Source organism: Lingula anatina, chromosome 2, assembly GCF_051362555.1.
Source record: "Lingula anatina isolate TDL-2025a chromosome 2, LinAna3.0, whole genome shotgun sequence".
In the NCBI taxonomy this organism is placed as follows: Eukaryota; Metazoa; Brachiopoda; class Lingulata; order Lingulida; family Lingulidae; genus Lingula; species Lingula anatina.
Window position 1 is genome coordinate 7,041,876 of NC_141768.1, and position 22,206 is coordinate 7,064,081.

General features: G+C 36.1%; 2 protein-coding genes and 1 non-coding gene across 6 annotated transcripts in view; 1 reads left to right on the plus strand and 2 right to left on the minus strand.

The window, feature by feature from the left end:
- LOC106165154 (papilin) overlaps positions 1 to 4,146 on the minus strand; it is a 52,896-nt gene extending 48,750 nt beyond the window's left edge. For 3 of the 4 annotated variants that reach the window (XM_013543288.2, XM_013543280.2, XM_013543258.2), the window contains exon 1: positions 3,957 to 4,146. The gene's annotated coding sequence lies outside the window, so the exon portion shown is untranslated. Of the gene's footprint in view, positions 1 to 1,148; positions 1,330 to 3,956 lie in introns of those variants that run through there. The other variant, XM_013543264.2, reaches the window with a different exon arrangement.
- A 631-nt stretch (positions 4,147 to 4,777) lies between these two features.
- Positions 4,778 to 16,979, minus strand: LOC106165271 (sphingosine-1-phosphate phosphatase 1). Its single transcript, XM_013543439.2, has 3 exons — positions 16,175 to 16,979; positions 9,447 to 9,536; positions 4,778 to 8,874 (listed from the first exon to the last, which is right to left on the minus strand). The coding sequence occupies exons 1-3, from the start codon at positions 16,847 to 16,849 to the stop codon at positions 8,302 to 8,304; spliced, it is 1,338 nt and encodes a 445-aa protein (XP_013398893.2). The 5' UTR covers positions 16,850 to 16,979; the 3' UTR covers positions 4,778 to 8,301.
- Positions 16,980 to 17,558: 579 nt separating this feature from the next.
- On the plus strand, positions 17,559 to 17,630 carry Trnaq-cug (transfer RNA glutamine (anticodon CUG)). Its single transcript has one exon. It is a non-coding gene; the product is annotated as a tRNA-Gln (tRNA).
- Positions 17,631 to 22,206: the final 4,576 nt, after the last annotated feature.

Sequence of the window (22,206 nt, forward strand, 5' to 3'; positions counted from 1 at the left end):
GTCTGCATTTTTCACGATTACAATGATAACAATATGCCGTTGGGAGATGAGAATTAATTGGACAAAAAATTCTTAATGCACGAAGAGATGACAACAACTGCACTGTCCATTGGTGCATCAAATCCTATTTCAATGATGACAACTAGGGTCAAGACAGGAGATCAAAAGAGCCACTTTACAGTGACTTTAGTGGGCAGGAAGTCAGCAAAAGCACAAATATATAAATCCTTTACTAACACACTGTACCCACTCAAAAATCCTTACAGATCTACTTCTAACCATGAATGCATTTTGGGCCAGGCATCTCTTAAAGATATTTGAATAGAGTAGTCTCACCTTACCTAAGGCCAGACAATAACAATTAAGCTGTATCCATTATTCCTGTCAAATCTTTCTTTTGAAAAAATAAACTTTGACACTATTCTCCAGTTCTGCCATGTACATGACTTTCCAGAGAGAGAAATAGAAAAAAAGGAAATGTCAAATACAGATTTTAGAAATCCCTTCTGTCTTTTGACAGTAATATTTCCAGTTTACAAGTTAATTGTGGATAATCACCCACTAAGTGACTTTTCACATCTCCCTATGAACTTTGCAATGTTGAGTGTTAGCAAATGCCAGACCGTGGCTTAAAGCCATCCTCTCTAGACCTTTCCATATACACCAGATTTCCAGAACACTTGCACATTTCTTCCACATCAATTAATAGCTAAATGCTTTCAAATTCCATCAGTCACCACCAGCTTGATGCACTGTATGATTTAATAGCAATGCACTTGCCAAGAACATACTAGAGCCCTTCCTCTTTAAAACTTTAATTTTTCTGCATCGAAAGCTCACTGTCACATATCCAGTCAATGGTGGCATTTTTTATTTTTAAAAAAGTAAATTAATACCCCAGTGTAAATTATACAGCAGGGAAAGCAGCCAGACTTCCTAATAAATAAAACTTAAAATTTCTCCCACAACACAGATCCCAGTAAAACTTAAATTTTCTTTCAGACAAAAAAGTTGGCATGCAAAATTCTAAAACGCTGAACCAAAATCTTCCTTCTCTCTATCCTATCAACACAACAATCATCATCATCATCATCATCATCATTATAAAGCAGATAATTATTTTGAAAACTAAAGCCAAATCCCCATACCTGTTGCTTATTCCGCGGAAGCTAAGTTTCCCAATATATAAATATATATCCAGTTAGTTCCAGCTCCCTTCTGGGCTCCTATCTCCTCTCCTGTCTCACCCTAGTATGGTCTCAGAGGAACCAACACCTAGACTCTGTCTGCTTCAGTACTCTACAATGACTTCATTATGCACACATGAAGCCACACTTTTCAGGGGGGCATCTCAAAAGTCACAGAGCACAGTGCAATTTTGGCTCTGGCCTGAAGACTGAAGCCATTTCCTCTGCCAGCAAACCCATATGGTATTTACAAAGGGTGCTTTCAACACTACTGAAAGCAACTAAGAGACTTTAATCTTGTGAGCAGTACTGTAACCTGAGGACACATCTGTTGAAACCTCTATATCCAATTATCATTTGTATTGTTATATATGAGACTTTTATTGGCAGAACAACAAAATACTGAACATAGGTTTATGCCATATTTCTAAAACAACTCTCCAATTCCCTTTCTTCAATCTAAATTAATTTGACACAAAATTAAAGTAAGATATATATAAATATAATGTGATCTGCCTCAAAGGCAACATTTCACATAAATAGAGTACATCAAAGAAGTCTTTCATCACTGAGGATACTCTCAAATGAAATCAGAAACCCTTAGCAGGCAATGTGATACAATGACCACTAATTTGACTGATTAAGTTTTTACACCCCCATTTTATCTTTTTGTCTCTCTGCATTAAATAAAGCAGCAAAGCATAGGAAAATACACAAATTGAATCATATTGTAAGCTGTCTGGAAAGAGTGCCATCGAAGATTAATTATAGAAAACATGGAATTATGCTCATGTTAAACCAAGAAAGCCAAGGCATAGCCAAGGGTGTGAGGGAAAGGGGGGGAGGGGGTGCATACACCACCCTAACCAGGAGGCCAAGAATTACAATGGGGCAGGTAGAAATAAAACAAGAAAAATGGGGTGGCAGTCTCTCTCCATGACAGAATCAAGGCTATGCCTTTAGAGAGGAAAATTCAAAGTCTTCCTGTCTTTCCTACTTTTTGTTCTCTATACACCACACATTCTTTCTAATCTGAATACTGCGACAGATTTAATTCATGTCACAAAGAAATACACAGATATCATTTTACAAATATTCATTTCTTCTAAACATTAAAAGCAAACCGGGCCTATTCTGAATTACTCAAGCTGAACTGATTAAAATATAGTAACTTACAATTACGATACGGATGATATCAAACACCAGTTCCTTGCTGCTTACAATGTAAACTTAGGTGTTTAAAAAAAGGAAATGTTGTCTTAACTACCTTTGCCACAGTGTACTATTACAAAAAAGTCTCCCTGCGGCACAAAAACAGAAAACTTGCATAATGATGAAAAGTGACACACACACCCCCTTATAAAGTTATTTTGTGACAGAAATTGCTTTGAACCTTAAATATCCACCTCACTACTTGAAATAAAACAATTAAAAGGAAATACCACTACCTTCTTTAGATTATTTTCACAATTTGGCAATAGATTTGAGACTTTTTAATTAAACTAGTAATAAATAAAAGTGTATGTGAAAAAATAATGTCTCAGGGTAAAATGTAAATTCTTAAATAATCTAACATCAGTGAACTATCCCAGCCCAACAACCCATTCAAATTCATACAAGAAGACATTAATCATAATTGAGAGAAATTTTCTAGACAATAGGTAGCCCTGTATACCATGCAAAATGGGTTAAACTTTTTTGTAAAAATGTTACTGAAACTGACACTCACTGCAATATTTATTCACAAAAACAATCCAGAGTTTATTTATCTGAGCTAATACTTTTTCTGTCTGCTTTGTAAGCAGGGTTAATGCTGTGATATAGCAAGGTTTTGTATATTTTACAAAACTGAAGATTGTGACAGAAAATGCAATTAAAATTTCTCTTATAATGTAAAGATATGCACATTTCAGCTTTATTATTAAAAGAGAAAGACATAATGGCAATGAGTGTATATGGAATGCAAACATCACTGTGAAATTATTTTCAAAAGAACTATTTTCATATTTTTTTGCATATAATCAAATTGCTTACCTTCACAATGCAAAATGAAAGCTTATGTTATCTTTTGACATTGTTAGACCAGCTACATGCATTTACTCAGTTTGTACCACTTTTTAGGTTATATATGCAACTGTGGCACGAAAACAAATGTATTGTCCTTTTAGAAAAATCTTTATTCGTACTTTCTACACGTCTGATCACTGGTGTATCTCACTTGAATTACGCGCCAACCGCTTTTTATAGTACAGGGTCACATGACCCACGTGACACAAAAAGGGCGCTAACACCAGCTATACATATTCATTACACCTATTTATACTATAATAAGGTACTTATATTATGGTAGGCTACAATTAATATACTATTACATATTTATATATACATGTGAATACGTGTACCCTATTACATATATCTCATACTGCCCAAGAAGATTCGATAAATAAAGAAAATCTGAACGAGTCAGAGAGAAATGCAAATGATCGGACCATAATACTCAGCAAGTTAGCACAGTAAATTGAAGGGAGTCGCAAATGACGTTTGCAAGAAACAACTCATCCAGCCACCAGAATTATTACTGCTACTACTGTAACAGTGTTCATGAGTTAATTTTGTTTTTGTTTAATTACTCTTCTTCTGTTATCTTTTATTTCTTTTTCGACAAAAGAACATTCCAAGTAATGTACTAATATTAATAATGTCACGACTACCGACCATGTGTCCGACTTTTTGCACAATTTCTGTTTCCTTTAAATGCTCTATTCTTACCTGCTGTATTCCTTTTAGTAGTCAGCAAATGCTTCTTCTTCTCATTGATTGCCCAGCAGTATTACCAAATGTAGAACTTCAGTCCTCTACGCTGAAAATAGCTAAAATCGCCCCCTTCGCCCCGCCGGTCAGCTGGTCTAAATTTCCCGCAACGAGAGGTGGCACTGCAGTCACTTCAAAAACCTGTGGCTTCTGCTGGCCACGTCATTGCGATAGTTGTGATAGAATAGAAGTGCATTGTATCTGAAAATGCGATAGTTGTGATAGAGGTGATCATATGTGCTTCTTAATATGATTGTTGTCTTAGAACTTAGAAGTGAATATAATTTAAAATGCACTAATTTATTTTATCAAGATCTATGTATAATTCCTTGTTCGAATTAATATCATCAAAATTTCTGCTAGATTTTTCAAATTGGCCCTCTTCTTTTCTATGTGCTTGAAAAGCAGTGTTTGGTGTAATGGTATTATGAGTTGGATATAATGTGAGGTGTTTACTGCCAATGTTACAAGTACCTTGTATACATCACGAGTCAGGCACGGCTCTAAATTCAAAAAATGTCTGCTGGCCGATGATCATACAGTATGCTTTTTTATTTATGCCAGATATCAATGAACAAAACCATTCCTGTGAGCAAGCTATAGAAATAGGCGCTATTTCATATAGATGGGTCTATACGAAGTTAACTTTCAGTTCACTCTTTTTACCCTTCGCCCAAGTTTCACCAGATTGCACAGAAAAGCACTTTTGAGTTTTGATTAATGCTATAGCAGGCTGAACCATAATTATATTAAAAAATAAAAATTAATAAGACATCAGATTTAATTTCACTTCAAATTTATTACCAATTGCATTAAGTCACAAAACTGGAAAAGCAAAGACCTGATGTAACTCATAAATCTTCAGCAAATAGTAGTAACCTTGTGCAAAATAAAGATGAAAAACTTTACTTGGCAAAACTGAAAACAAATCAACTTGGATACATGGTTTCTCTAAATAGTATATACAACTTTGGTTTAATTTGATTCCTGAATAATTGTAATTAATGAGTAATATTATCAACACTCAACCCTTTTCATTTTACTTTATGACTATCTTTTATCCTGTTCTATATATGTGTGCCACATACTCTTTTTAATCCAAATCCAAATTTTATAACTTGAGAAACTTTCTTGGTTGGTTGAATGATATCTAAAACAGTATATAATAAACTACACTACAATCGACTTATAACAGCAGTCTATGAAACATTCTATTTAAATGCAATTTTAAAAGCAATCAGTAATATGGACACAATTTATACTCACCCATTCCCCTCAAAAAAAAAATTTTTTTTCTTCATTTACATTCTTAAAATTTTGGTTAGGGCAACTTTACAGTTAAATCTTAACAACAGCATAAACTATGTTAAAACCTATATTTCCCCCCCATTTAAGACCCCTGCAAATTTCCTCACTGCAGTGACAAAAATGATAAAGTTACATGCCTAACCCACTCTTTATAAACGACTGTTCATGCTAATATAAACCTATTTGTTGACAAAAAAGGTGCCAATATTTCAATATTAAGTCATTTCCCCTTTCATGACTGAGAGTAATGCACTTGAAAAATGCCTTAATTCTTAATTTCTGTAATATGGCCATGGACTTAAAAGATCTTCAACATATAAAAAACAGGATTTACCTTTTAATTTCAAACACAATAATATTTAGCACAAGATGAATTATAGTGTGACAGTCTTAAAATCAATGTGGAAAATATTCTAAATACAAAAGGGATGAAGAATCATAGTTCAATAAAATATGTTTTTAGGAAGAAGTCATGATGAGATGTTTAGAAAACTCTAGGAATATCTGAGTATTGTATACTTCTGTCACTACACACACAAAACTCTAAACTAGCATGCTGACACTTGTTTTTTTTTTCCAAGATGAAATTTGGTTGCTCATTGACCAGTATCAACAAACGAGGAAAGCATCCACTTGCAAATTCTAACCAAACAATAAAAACAACTAGACAAGTTTTGTTACCAAGGTATGGGGATATATCTCCATTATGTTTGCATCTTAACCATTCCTGGATTAATATCATGACATTTGCTGCCTGCTTCAATACAGACAGGTACATCCATATTAACAATTACCTCACTGATAAGGTACACATTAATATTCTAACAGGCAAAATAAAACCACTAACATATCAACATAAACTATGAAAGAGAGTTTGTTCCTGAGGAAAATATTGCAGAACGAGACTTGGGTGTTTAATACATGAAAATATAATGTATAAGAAGCAATTTGCTCAGAAAATCCACTTAGATCAGACTTCATGGATGCATTTCATGCTAAATGTGCACATGACATATTAGTTATCCATGCATTGCTTATATAATGTACTATCACACTTTGTGAATACAAGAAAAAAGGAAACTAAAATATCATTGGTATTTCAATGGATTGTATATATTTGTAACCACAATTTGAGCACTAGGATATAAAGGATTTTCCTTTTCACTTGCACCAACTTAATCACAGGCTTGGTGTCAATTTTAAATGAATGTGCCATCCAAATGTTTGTTCAAGATTCTAATGTGATCCCCCTAAAAGAACATCTATTTTGTTCAGACTTTAATACAAACTTCAAAGGAGATGGCTACAGAAATCTTCCAGAAAATGTAATAACAAACATGTTATAAATAACAAATATTGTTAAAGATGTGTTAATAGGCTACTGGTAATGATGAAGAACCTCTACTGATTTTATTTTACCTTTTTAAAAATGTCCTTTTATAATATTAAAACCAAAGCAGTCAATTTTTACCAAATTCAAACACCCATGGTTCTGCTCCACTTTGATATAAACAGTACCATAATTAAACTAACTTAACTTAACACAGTGACCTATGATCAGTACTGCACCCAGGAACAAAGGGCTACTCAGAAAGATATGAACTAAAAAACAATATGTAGCTGCCATGAAATCATTCTTTAAATTCACCATTGTTAAATGCTGCATGCTTAGTGTCCATTTTAATGCTGTATGGATCTTTCTGCAATTTTTTAAAGTATGCTACCAACAAAGTATTCCTCTTTCCTTATTAAAATGATTCTTACTTTCGTTGCTGGTTGGATAGTTGTGAGAAATGCTGTTGGACAGACATTTACTGCAAATCTTTCCCACCATGTTATTTCTGACAATTGAAATATTGTCACAAAAATCCTTGAGAAAATTATCTTAAAGCAACAAGGCAGGTGCCATCACTCAATAGAAAATATAAGAAAACATTTGCATGTTTCGTTCACATTATTTGCATTCATATTTCTTCAAACATGATGACTTACACATTCTGGATTACAACTTGAAATTGGCATCAGTCTAACTTTGCAAATATTAAGTAGTAATTGAAATTTTGTTGCAAATCCTTGATACTCTGTTAAGAGAGATGCACCTTAACAGGCAAACCACACAAAAATATGATCAAACAATGAAAAGATCTAAAAACCATGTGCAAAATATCACTGGAATGAAAAACTGCATTGATATCTGCACTGATAAGAGAATCCGATATTATATAAGTAATACCAAATTAAATGTCATTTCCCATATTGTCTTACATTATACATTTTCACAAAGTGTTGTAATTGTCTACTGGCTGTTCTTTTTAAATGTTTGGAAATGGGAATGTCTATAAAAAATGAAAAGAAAAAGTTGTAATCTATTGACAATGTTTTTACCAGATAACATTTCATACCATTGTTAATCTGCTCACTGTTGTAACCAACCAAAGCCAAATTTATGGCTCTCATAATGTTATGACACCTTTTATAATATCAAGGTATATATAGCAATTTTGCTACCCTTTCTTGCATCATATACAACCTAACAAATCTCAGAACACAATCCTCATTTAGACATTAGATAATTAAAAAAAAAAAAAAAAAAGAAAAATGAGACATGTATCTTCCATAAAAATCAACATTTTTAGATGTATATCCCTAAAAAAGACCTACCAGCAATGGTTTTGCTTTGGGACTTGGGTCTTATAGCTGTTTGCGTACAGTTCCTTGAGTGGGGATCCATGACAGGATGAAAACTTATGTAGCAATATGACCTAAGTATACAGAAAATTTACAACATTTTCAACATTTGGTAAGTTTCATTATTTAAAGCTACAATGAACTGTCGACAAAATGCTCACAGACATCTACAACTACTACAGAGTGACCACCTCTAATGTAACACACTACGTGGAAGTAAAACACAATTCTATTTCCATGAAGCTAATCTTCTTGGTCCTCTTCCTGTCTTCAACTCCAGTCTTTATCAATTAATGCAACCTTTTCATTAAACTTCTGTGAAGTAAGTTTCTTTCTCAATATCCAAATACCTAAAGATGAATGGAGCAGTATAGACAACATTGAAAGCAATGACATAGTACGTGATGTATTTATATGGCAGTTCAACAATCAGTTTCTGTTTGTTCTGCATATGGTCCTTTTTGTCATAACCCAGAATGTGGCACAGAAGGTGGTACGTCAGAGCTTTCATGATGACGCGTGTGCTGAACAGAATCACCAGACCCAGCACCATTCGGCAAGACATCTTCGCAAACCAGATGTGGTCTGGGGTTTTGACCATATAAGGAGGTGCCCCAGCCTCATTGTGGTAATTCCCCTGTTGGATATTCAGCCAGGATCCCATGGCAACACCAGCCAGAACCCCCAGGATCAGGGTGGTGTCCCCCCGGGCGGTGCTCCACTTGTCTAGTGTTGGGTAGAAGACACACATTAAAAGTAACACAACTCCCATGATGAGAGGTCCGTAAGGATGGTAGACCTGGAACTCATCTATGATATCCAGCAGAGGCCACATCACAGCCAAGATGACCAGAGCAAAGACCACACCGGCTAGCAAGTCCTGAAACCATACAAATACAGGATGAAAGTTAAAAGAAAACAAAATCATTTTGAAGCAGAAGAGAAACCAAATCCAAGTTCTGTTTTTCATTCAACTGTATGATTCCCTAGAACTTCAGAACAAAAATGAATTTGTTGTTATGGAAATTAACTTTTCTCTGACGGCACAAATGAATATTTAACGTGTGAATCAATAACATGATAAGGGGTGGGGTTTATCTAAATATATTAATTTACATGGTAGAACCAGGCTGATGCTAACATTAAACATCAATAAATGCCATTCAAAGTTTACAATGGTTGAAGAAAATAAAAACATTTTAAGAAAGCTTGCCAGTTCATCACCCTTCCCACTTAAAATCTTGAACTGGCTCGAAAAATTCATTAATTTAGCAACAAGAAAATTCATGCTTAATTCATATATTATTATTATTTTAATTATTATTATTATCTTTTTTTTTTTAGATTTCTCACTAGTACTGATTTGGTTTAAAATTCTGATTTGGCTAGGAATATTCAGCTATTGGCTAAAAGAAATTTCAATCTAGAACAAGCCCAGATATTGTTACTTACCAATAGTGTGTGCATTCCCATGTACACCCTGCTTAGACACACTGTCCCACACCACAGGATGGCCAATACAAGTCCAAGATAAAATGGATACTGAAATAAGACAACATTAAATGTGAAAGCAGGTATGTTATGGATAGCTTAAAAATGAGCCATCTAAGACCCCTTTCAGAATGGATGATCCGAGTTATGGCTGACCACATTTTAAAAGCATTGCCGCTGATCCCTGATGGTCTCCCCACCTCCACACGAGCCGTCACAAAATTACTCGGATCATCCATTCTAAATGGAGCCTAAGGGTGGGTACTGATTCACCAGCATAATGCACTGTGCAGGGGATTCTCGCTAAAGTGCAATCAGTGGAATTAGTTCAATCAGCACACAATGGTACATTACCCCCTAGCTGCTGAAGGAGGTGTGTCAGACAATTAAGGTGATTCTCCTGATTGCACTTTTTAAAGAATAATGACAACAATATGCCATTTTTTGACAAAAAAAAAAAAAAAAAAAAAAAAAAAAGAAAGATGAAAAAAGGAAAAAAATATATTTTCTGAAACATCAGGCCTACCCAACTACAAGACTTGGCACCGAATGATCCTGAATTCACTGGTAGATCAGACCACACTACCCGTTTTCAAGGTGTGTGTCAGATCGCATTACACAGTATCATACCCTGAACAAATTTTGAGTGGTGATGCAATGCTTTTCAACCCCGCTGAGAATCGTCATTATCACATCGCGTACCAGGCAAGAGCGGTGTCGCGTCTGATACTGTGTAATGCGATCTGACACACACCTTGAAAACGGGTAGTGTGGTCTGATCTACCGGTGAATTCAGGATCATTCGGTGCCGAGTCTGGTAGTTGGGTAGGCCTGAACATGAGGCAAAACTTTTTAAATATTACAGTATTTTAATAAACCAAAACTATCTGTCTAAGCAGGAAAGCAAATGTAATGTATTACTGATTGTTTTAATGAACCATCTCAGAATCTTTCCCTGTTGACAGTAATATGATTTCTCTTAATTGACAACAATAAATTGTTATTTTTCCCTAGCAAGAGCAAGACATACTACAATGGTGCAGTTACAGGTAACTACAAAGACAGTTCCAGGAATTTACTCAATATTTTGTTTCAGTATAGATTCTTCAATCAACAGTTGCAATACATATTTTGTCTGCTAACCACTGTTTTCCTATAAATATAAGATATCTTATAATCTTCTGAGAGATAATGCCATAAGTTAAATAAACCACAATTTCATGATACAGTCCAAAAAACACTTATAAATACACTTGTTTCATAGTGACTGTAAAACCATTTGTATGAGGAACTCATGACGTGAATTAATGTAGAAAAATTGTTCCCTTGCTGCCTGTAAAACTAGTGCACACCTGATCTAGCAGATTTTTTTCTTGTACTCATCTTCTGATTGTTTCAGTACCTATCTGCCAAGGCTCTATTCCCATAGATTTTAGATCGATCTATCCCCGCGGGGAGTCTCACTAGATTACTTTCAGATAATCCGACTTAAATGTCCGTCCCGCCTCCTACAAGCTGTAAGAGGGTAATTAACTTTCGTGTCCGCCCGGCTGACAGCTATTTAGCGTGAACCCCCAGGGAGTTAGGTCGATCTAAAGTAGGTCGATCTAATCTATGGAAATGGGGTGCAAGACTCACACTAGGGATATAAAGTTCTTTCCACGAGGATTCTAGACACTTCCCTACCTTCTCATTAAAGATAAAATGCTCTAAACTAAAAAAAAAAGAATTAGGAAAACTACTGCCATTGCCTTTTTCCAAGGGCAAAACAGCACAATGCACTACAGCTATCTGATATTCCAAGTGGAATATGAAAATATATCATCAATCACAAAAAGAAACCTGCTTTCCTGTACATATCAAATTTATTCAGACCTGTTTTGCCTTTCTTTATCAGACAATATAAAGGCCATCAATGCTCTAGAAATTTGTGACCCTATTTGTAGTTTAAAATTTACTTCGGGTGCACCTAGAGATAAATCATAAAATAAGTTAATAATGGTATCATTTTACAAGACACAATGCACATGTAGTAGTGACAGCTATATTTCAACAGTATGCATGACTTCTGACCATGATTTGATATTTTTATATATGTATCCTAATAAAAAACAAATCCAATTATGGTAGTCTTAGGGCAGTTCTAATCTCTTAAAGTATGTGTTAAACAATATTGTCCTATAAAGTAAAATCATTAGCTGACCTTGATACATTTTACTTTACAGTCCAACCAGAACAAAGAAGCTATAGCTGAAAGTAAAAAATGTAATTGTTGTAGACGCTCCCTGCTTTTTCTTTGTAACTGTTTGTGTGGCCTGACACTCAATTCTGTAAAATTACAGAAAATTTATGCCCACAATCAGGCTGAATGGATGGTTTGGGTTTTCAAAATCTGGTTAGACTGGATCTTCAACAACAACATAAAAGGCATTATTACAAGCAATTAGGGACTATTATCATCTGTATTATTACTGCCCATGTAATTAAATAACAACAGCGAGAGGCATAAGCCATTTAACATCAAATGATATGGGTAAGAGAGGGAACAGTAAATATCTAGGCACTAAACTAGTATATACTTTATTGACATTATTCTGTCCCCGCCATTTTCAGCAACTGGATATTTAGCCACATGGAGATTTTTAAAAAATTAATGAACAACATGCATTGTAATTATAATGTTTAAGCACAACAATATTTACATGGCACCATTTCTTCAACTCCTCTTCACTAAACCAAGTCCAACTTTTTGCTATTTGTTTTGTCTACCCTTCCAAACCAAATATAAATCTCAAATAAAAACCTATTCTGTACTGATGCTTATATGCACACTAGTGATAATTCACTTTTAAAAGATTCATGCTGATGGTAAATACTAAGTCATCTAAGTACACCATGTGCATATTTTTTCTAGCATTACTAACAGATTTTTTCACGATGATAGTGTGCAGATATAACAAAATCATTCAGATAAAGAAATAAAGGCCTTATATCATCAAACTTAAATACTCAATGCCCCCCTTCCAATGTGTACTTAACATGCATCAACATTTAGGACTCCGAAACACTCCAAACAATTAAAAAAACTAGTATATGCAAGCATATTTTCAAGGCATCTATTTTCACTAAAAAAAGGGATATCTCACGAAAAAAGGGGATATCAACAGTCTTGGCTTATTGAACAAAATCTTCTTTCCAATATTTTCTAGGTAATACTGGCATGAACCAGAAGTTATCCCTGAGGGAATAAGCTGAATGGTATCCATGGATTCCCAGATCAATCCCATATGTACATATAGGAAGTTAAGAATAACTCAACACCGGCTGATCATGGGGGAGGTTTTAACCCAAGAGATTTTTTTCCTTGTTCCAATTTTAATGGCAGTAAACTGATAACAGCTCTAAGATCTGCCCACAGGTAAACTTATCTTGACAATAAAATACCTTCATACCTGAGTTCACTGTAGGTCAAAGGTTGAGTTCACACTAGTTTAGGCTATTATGTGGCTTTGAAGTTTCCATACAGGAAAAGTAACCAGTCTTAAAACAAGGTATCCAAGACAATTTATCTATACTAGTAATGATCTAAAAACAGAGATTTGTGAACTAGATGCTAAAGAATTACTAGAAAATCAAGTTGCATGTGCAGTTGTCATCAATAAACTTGAAACTGGTGCAAGTCGAGACTGATGTGAATTTAACTTACACGTAGGGCGTATTGGTTAGCAGTACCTACAAAGTAAAGAACTTTTCTCCTCTGGAAAATAGCAAAGCAGGCCCGTAGCCAGGGGGGGTTCGGGGGTTCGAAAGAACCCCCCTTTTTGCAGAAAAAAGGTCCACTCTGGGTAAAATTTGACATAAATACATGCCATGGGAATTTTTCGGTAAAAGGTCCACTTTTTCAGAAAAAGACACACCCCCCCTTTGAAATTGCTGGCTACGGGCCTACTAGTACATAGGGGTATAAATGAGAAGTAAACCATCATGCCCATCTTTCAAATAAATTCCTTCAAATAATGTATTAAAGAAAAAATACATGATCAAATATATTTTCTAATTGTCAAATTATTTTTTCTACTTGAAATTATCTATGGGAGCAGGATGATCATCTGTATCATGTTTGTAGCTTTTTACAATAACAGAATTTTCCCATTTCTAAACACAATTTAGCTTCTCATAAGTTCCTGAACAAATTCCTTGGTCAGTAAGGTGTTAGCACAATCCTAGACAGTATCGAATTATGAAAAAAAAAAAAAGACTTTTGGGTAACATAAAACATGTAGTTAGTAAAAAGAATCAGACTTTGAGTTCATTACTTACATAATAGGTATTTTAATAAAGAATTTCCTAATTATACTTATCTTACAATCTTTTCACCTTCAACTAGAACTGCAATGATTCATGTTTGTTTGGACTTCACACATGTAGTCCAATCTAGTCATAAGTGATCTGGTAGTAAATGATTACTTAAAATGTAAAGTTTCTTATTGGTTTCAGCCCTTCAGTTCACCAATGCATTGTTTGAGGGTTGTTCTGGTGCATGCTATCCTTGAGATACCCCCACAGATAAAAATCTGGGAGGTTCAAGTCTGGTGAGAGACGTGCCAATGTCACATTCCCTACTGATCAGTCACTACCCAACAAAACAACAGTAACAATTTATTACTAATGTTCACATTCAATGCTTGATTAAATATATTTTAAAAAGAGAAGGGAACAGGATAATAATACTTAGCCAAAAAAAAATTTGAAATAACAGTCAAAGCGGTACAAAACTAGAGAAATAATAATATAAGCAAAACAATGCAAACCCCTTCAGTATGTTATGATTGAGCATATATATTTCCAAATCAATATGTGTATCTTATGTGAGATGCATTTATTTTTGTAGATTATAATAAATGCTAGGGTTCTTTTTTCTTATACTCCTTCAGAATATATAGACACTAGAATATTTCATTCCGTAAACTAGCTATGTAGCAGCAAAGCTCAGATCTTAGGTTTTTCTATTACTTGCACTGCTATTGTACTTTATTACATATTGCAATGATTGTAACCCTACTTCTTATGCAATATCTTTTTTTAACCATCACCATGGGTTGTTTGGTGCCTGCTCATATCAGGTTTTAATCAAATGAGTTGTTGACATACACATTTTCTTGACATAGATCAACTATCTGTACTTTGACTCAGAACATGGGTTATCAACCAGGCGGTCAAAGAGTATATAATAAGATCATTGCTACTAACTTGAGTAAATCTTGAAGAAAAGGGGATGTTACCATTTACCAAGGCCGCAGTTATTATTCTTTGGACATTTTTGCTGAGGTGACCCTGTAACTTTTTGCCAGATGAAAGCAATTAAATCTGCACGGGTGCAGATGAAATTGTACCCACTCTGCAGGAGCTCAGTGGTAGCTGGGCTTCACTCCATGTGATTAACGCTCGTTACGCAACCTGTCTTGTCTTTTCTGTCTGCTGAAAACACCCTGAATAACAAGCTATTGATAACGGACTGTTTTTGTTGTCACAGATGAGCGATTCACTGTTTTGATTTTTGTCAAACAGACTTGACAGGGACTTGCTAAGGGACAGTGCCTGAGTAGTTATTCAAACAATTACCAACAGACTAATCATCCTTGAGATATCATCAAAGGGTCACAGTACAGAGATTGGTCATCTATTTAAACAGAGACATATCTGTTAATATCTAGTGAAAAATCAATCTGTGGCCCTGGTAGAGGGTAGGGAGGTGTAGCCAAAATGGTGCTTGTAAAAAAAAAAAATAACAAAAAAAATCAACTGCATGTGTCTTTGATTCTATTCTATACTTAAAAGCTAAAATAGAAAAAAAAAGCATTAACCAACTGGTGCCAGAACACTTTTAAACAGGACCACCACGATGGTTTTATGGTTTTATAAATCAAAGGCAATTCAACAAAAACAACTTATATAAAAACGTGGTCTCTGGCATTCAGATTTTACATTTTTATATTCATGATGTTAAATTTTAGACCCAGATTAAGGTGTCAAAAAGACCATTGCAAGGCACTCTTAGGGCACATTCCCATAGATTTTAGATCGATCTATCCCCGTGGGGAGTCTCACAAGTGTACTGTCAGATAATCCGGCTTAAATGTCCGTCCCGCCTACTACAAGCTGTAAGGGGATAATTAACTTTCGTGCCCGCTTGGTTGACAGCTATTAAGCGTAAACCCCCAGGGAGTTAGGTCGATCTAGTTGGATCGATCTAATCTCTGGGAATGGGGTCTTATTCAAGAGCAGAATTATAAAACCTTCCAAATATTTCCCCAACTCGAAATACAAGCATCAAACACCATTCAAAATCAAGGATTACTGCTGAATCACAAATCCATTAATTTATTGATGCAACTATTCACCATCCACTGAAGACATTAATTCACATAATCCCACCTCCACAAAAAGTGGTAGCCATGAGGGATGCAAAACTGCATCAACCACCTCTAGAAAAAAATCCTTACTATAAACACCATTTTCAGATTTGTTTATATTTGACAGGTGCAGGTGAGAAACAAAAGGCAATGTGTGAAAAAGAAAGCTTTGGCTCATAAAGAAGTGATCAGTCTTTACTGAAAATAAATGTTATTAATAATAATGTTAAATATTAGAAGTAACAGAGAATGTTGCCTTATTGCTTCACAACTTACAGTGTATCTCTCCACTGTCAGGACCAGCAGTGTGATTGGGAATGCTATCCCAACCATCGCATGTGTTGACGGCATGCCATACTCCAAATGATATCTCCTGTCCATTCTGATAACAGGTGGGGAAGCTGGACGGGGGATCCTAAACACATCTTTTGTAGCTTGACCTATGTACATAATAATGCCCCATATTAAAATCAACCTTCGGATTACAAAACCGTCCACATTCCAGAACCACGCCGGAAAGAATGCAGCGTAGAATAATTCATTCCCTACACCAGTCCCACAAGAGAAGAGATAAAAAAGCAGTTTGTTACTGACGGTATAATGTGTAAGTTCCCGCTCGTGAGAGTGCACTCTATTATTCACTTGTGAACCCCCCTCCTCCTCTTCCTCTTCCATTTCTGTCACACCTTCCTCACTCTCAGAGCTGCTCATTTCCTCATTATCGTCCTCGACCTTTTCTATTGACTGTACTTTAGGAGAACGAGGGACTCGCCTGTTCCTGAGATTGTAAGCATAACCATTCCGCTGCAAGTTGTTATTGTCATTTTTAGTCCGATGGACATCGCCATTTTGACCATACCCTTCCTTCGAGACCACACCACATAGCCGCTGAAAGTCAGCGACTAACTGCGGATCCATCAAATACTCAATTATACTTTTGACCTTTTCCATCTCAAAACTGGCCAAAATGTAAATCACAGTTGTAAAGAATGAGTTTTTATGCTCTGGACGACGAGTTTATAAGTGAATCACCGGCACACCTTCGACCCTCTTGGTGATGTGGTCACATGACAAAGCGACCTTGAACTTAATCGAGAACGAGTTCACTTGTTAATTTAATCTACTGGTATATATTATCTCCCCTGCCCCTGAACTTGCACAATACAAATATTACTTACTGTTAAAGGGTATGCTATCTATATCTTCAATAAGGCTAGGTTCAACCACAGATGAATTATAACCTGATGCCCTCGCTCTTTTTGCACGCGAAAGAGTTCACGGGACTGGTTAAAAAATGGGGGGGGGGGGGGGGGGGGGGGTCGTTTGTCAAGTGCTTACGAAATGTTTAGGAACAGCTGAGAAGGCGACACACCAAACAATGCTCACAAGCAAATTCGTCGTCCTTGAAAAACGTTCAATTTTAATCGGAAGTAATTAATTGTGAATCGCTGCAATTTTTTAATTATCGGTTTGTTGTGAAGTCTAATCGTACAACATATTTATCACACTGGGCAGTAGACATTAAGGCATTTCACAAGAAAAAGAACTATGACAAAAGACTAGAATAAAACGCGTGATTACTGCCTACATAATGCGTCTTTATAATTTAGATTACGCGTAGATGAAGGGGTCTGCTTTTGTACCTGTTCCGAACAGAAATGGTTCCATGGTGTAATGGTTAGCACTCTGGACTCTGAATCCAGCGATCCGAGTTCAAATCTCGGTGGAACCTCTCACGTTTTCTTTTGCACAAAGACTATCGTAGTGGACAAAACCTATAATTTTAATATTCATAACAAACTAGCAATTGACTTGCAAGGAAAGAGCAGAAACAGAAGAAAATTCAGATGGGTCGCTTTGACTTTTAGTTTGACTTTATAATTGATCCATACGCAACACGTAGGCCTACCCTCTGCAACTTAAGGTAAAGTGGGAAAAGAGTTAAAATTAACTTGAAGATATCTAAAAATAAATTCAGTCTATCATTTTTTCACAATTTTACTATGTAACTGGTACTTAAACGCCTTATACATGTATGGTAGACCGGGGCTAAACGCCCAGTCGGGGTCAAACGCCCACCCGCTTTTTTTCAGGTATTACGTATAAATACGCGTCTCGTGATGTTTTGTCCACTTCCGATTTCCAGCAGACTAATCCTCCATGACGGAGATGACCACAAACTAAAAAATAAGCATTTTATGATAATTTGTTCATTTTTGCCTTGTTTACTGTTATTTAGCCTTTTCCTTAACATCAGTGACACCACCTACCAAATGCACGAATTCAAAAAACTTTGTTGGTGACAGATAGGATGGTATCAGACCTCCATACAAGTTTCAATGAAGTCAGATTGTATAAAACCTTTCCCGCTGAATTTTGAAAAAATATACAAAATCTCACTTTGGGGCAAAACGCCCATGCTGATATGGGGCAAAACGCCTATAGTGGGCGTTTTGCCCCGATCACTGGGCGTTTTGCCCCCTTTCGTTTTTAAATAAAAAATAATTCTAAAAAGATGCGGAAGTGTTCTTTCATGCATGTTTTTTTATTGTATATCATCAGTTATAACACTTATATGGGGAAAAGCCAAAGCAAGTGGCTGTACTAGGAACTTAATTTTGGAAGTATCACAGTGCCCTGTCGTAAAGAGTAGAATTACAGCTCATTCTGAATAAATTTGATGGGTATTTTTATTATCTCAGTACCCCAAAATATTATATGTTGCTTTTAAAGGCTTACTAAGTTGACTCATAGAAATATAATTTGATTTTATTTTGCTTTGTACAAAGGCGGGGCATAACGCCTATAGTTTGGGGCAAGACGCCCACGGTGGGCGTTTAGCCCCGTGGTGCGAGGCGTAATGCCCCAGCCATGGGGCAAAAAGGCCGATTTTATAATTTACCTATTTTTTACCTATAAGGTTTTTCTTTTGTTTGTTTCCAAAAGTGTTAGTATCAGTTTGTAGTCTAGACAGCCCTTCATACAGGGGCGGATTCAGAGGTATCTACTGACAGTCTTCAAAATTATCTTTGTTGATTCATCCTCCAATTTTGACCGTCTTCCAACAGAAAAAAATTAGATACCCGTCAATGTAAACTTGAAAATCTGACCGTCTTCCGGAAGACCCAGAAGACGGCCTAAATCCGCCCCTGTCATAGTTAACACCCACTTTGAACGGTCTATACCTTCAGCAGGGAAAATTGTGATGTTTCTTGCTTAAGGGGGGCGTTTAGCCCCGGTCTACCCCTACATAAGACCGACTGTATGTACAAACACGTGGATTTGTCAGTAAAATCAGGGCATTTAGGCCTATCCCATAAGTGGTAATATACCATGAAGTGGTAATATACTATGAAGTATCTTAACACACGTCAATAAGGGAGATTAATCTAACCCACCTGTTCATCAAATTATCATCAAATTAGGCTATATAGGCTATAATTTGCAAACTGCCTTACTGCTATGTGTGTTCTGCATTGATCAATTTCTCCGCTCTTCAGCAGAATCATCGTTAAATATTTGCCGGGTGACATGTAAGTAATCCCGGTGAACTATGTTGATGAGAAAAAATGTTGTGACTGATGTGACTTTTTACGGATTTCATTATCATTTAACAAGTTCAGAACACCCAATCGTCTACCAAATGTTGCTACTATACAAATTGCTCTTATGTTGATTTATTTTAAAAACGTGTATTTTTGCAGAATGGTTATTGAAGCATATTGCTAATGTATACCTAATTCACATTTTCGGCAATAAAAACTACACACACTGGACAATAGAAGTGTTACCCCTACTGAGCCAATACTATGGGGGAGATAAATGACTGTGGAATGATATGCTCCTGGTATCATTTTATGAACATCAAATTTCACAAAAAATCACAAAATGAGAATAAAATATACATTCTACCAAAATATGCAGTTTCAAGTCCAAAATTAGCACTTAATGGCATAGCCACGTGACCTAATAATAGGTGCCAGTCTACGAGGCAAGGATTCATATAATTGTCTGATGCGTTCAGGGCTTATGCTGGCCCAAGCATGAAACAATAAATATAACAGAGTTTCTCTGCTGGTTAGACGGGCATTTGTCAAAAGTTTTGACATATCATTCCACACATTTTCTGTTACGTTTGCATCCGGACTCGGGGCAGGCCACATCAACCTGCGAATGTCCTGTTGGTCAAACTAATCATCAACTGCTCTGGGCCTGTGACAAGGAGCATTGTCATCCAGGTGAACAAATGGATAATTCCTGTCACCAAACATGTTAGTAATAGATGGTAGCAAGCCTGACCCCAAAGCATCGATATATTTCCAGCGATTCATGTTTCCATCAGCCACTATCAATTCGCCCACGCCATGGATGCTGACGCAGCCCCACACCATGATGAATATGCTGCTCCGGGTCCGAAAATTCAGTGCATGTGGTTCAAATGCTTTACCAGCAGTTCGCCAGCATCGTACCCGTCTGTCATCAGAGGTCAGACCAAAGCGACACTCATCAGAAAAAATATATAAGACCAATTGTCATGGACTGTCCAGTTCCAGATCCTGTTGACCCTAGTTCACTCTACGTTGCCTGTTTTGTAACGATATAAGAGGTTTCAGTCTTGCTACCCTGCTGTACACTCTATGAGCATGTAACCGACGCCTAGCAATTTTCACAGACACATTCTTATGTGTGAAATTGTTCCACTGTCGTTGTCAGCTGACAAGCAATGTCGATCTTTGACAACCTGGACATCAAAATCAGTCGTCGGTCTTCACGGCCAGTAGGCCTAGTTTTTCTTGGACGACCCATCAGAGGCAATTTGTCTCTTGATCCAGTGTTTCTATACCGAGACCAGACCCTCTGCACGGTTATGACTGAACAATTCAATTGTATCGATATTCTGACATTGGTTATATTCCGCCTCTTCAGGTTAATAACTTGCACCTATAACCGTTAGAGAATTGCCTGTATCTTGTCACAATGGAGGAAGACAGGAATAACATTTGCTGTACATGTACAAGACCAACAATACAATCCCATGGTATAGCGGTTTTATACTCATTAGTCACATTATAAGTAGACCAGGCATTATAAGTACCCAAGATCTGCCTACTTTTATTATTCTGAGTTAGGGGGTGTGACTGAAATGCGCAATACACTGCAATACAGCGCAACACAGCGCAATACACTTGATAACACAAGTCCAGTTGCAAGTAAACACAGGGAAGGGTAATCTCAAATAAAATAGGGTGATATAAAAGCAAAATATAGTACATAGTCAGTCTGCGACGTTAGGCACTAGCCCGAGGCAATTGCCCACCTAAAGTGGCACCGGGCTAGTAAAAAAGTTGAAATTTTATAAAGCACTAGCCCGAACGGGCTAGTTGAAATTTTGATCCTTTTGTAACACTCAGTAAGATTTCAAAAATATAAGTCGCCAGTCTTCTTTGTCCCTGCCTCTAATTTGACGTTTCTAGATAGTATGATATGCCTCTCAGTTGAAAAAACTCACACCTTGCTGAAACTACTGAATATTGATTAGTTGCTATAAATAACTTCACTGTAGTTATTTATAGCAGCAGTCTGTCTGATCAGCGTGTCGGCATCTTTTTATTTGACCAGTTTGTTGCCATGACTACAAATTGCTGTCAATCAAGTTACTGGATCAGACCGGAATTCCTTGGTACTAGCAACAGGTTTTGTCAAAACAACTCTGTCTCCGAAGCAAGTGTAATGTATGCATTATCTCACGGAACATTTGGGTTAGGACCACTTAGCAGACTGAGGGGTGTAGTATTCTATTTCCTTTTTTGTTTATATTTTTTATCTATAATTTTAATATCCACGAGTTAATACATTTTCCTTTGCTTATTGCCTTTTAAAAACAATAAGACCCTGGCAGTTACATGTGACATAAATACCCTATGAACTATTCTTGACAATGTGGGATAGTTGGGTTTATGCCATGGCTACCCCTCCACACTTTGTCCTGGTAAAGTCCTTGAAAAGTTGTTTTTACAAATGTATAACCAAAAGAATTGTAACCAAAAAAATTGCAAGACGTTTGTTTAATTACCCTTACAGCACCTATGTATTTTAAATTAGAAGTGGCATTATATACCGATGTAATTAGAAATAAATTGTTAGAAAAGAGCTATTGTCAATAAAAAGAAAAGGAATTTAAAAAAAAAGATTTTGATTGTATATAACAATGGAAAGAAAGGTATTATAAAAATATGAAAAGTAAGGGTAACTATATTCAAGGGTTTGCTTCATGCCGTCAGAATGGCCTGAACGGAACATATTCTTCA

Bases quoted from the DNA above. Each gene is read 5' to 3' on its own strand.
- LOC106165271 (XM_013543439.2), bottom strand. From the start codon at position 16,849: ATGGAAAAGGTCAAAAGTATAATTGAGTATTTGATGGATCCGCAGTTA. The intron at 9,537-16,174 runs GTAAGTTGTGAA...GTCTTATTTCAG, and splicing joins TGACAGTGGAGAGATACACT to TATCCATTTTATCTTGGACT. The intron at 8,875-9,446 runs GTAAGTAACAAT...GTATGGTTTCAG, and splicing joins TGGGAATGCACACACTATTG to GACTTGCTAGCCGGTGTGGT.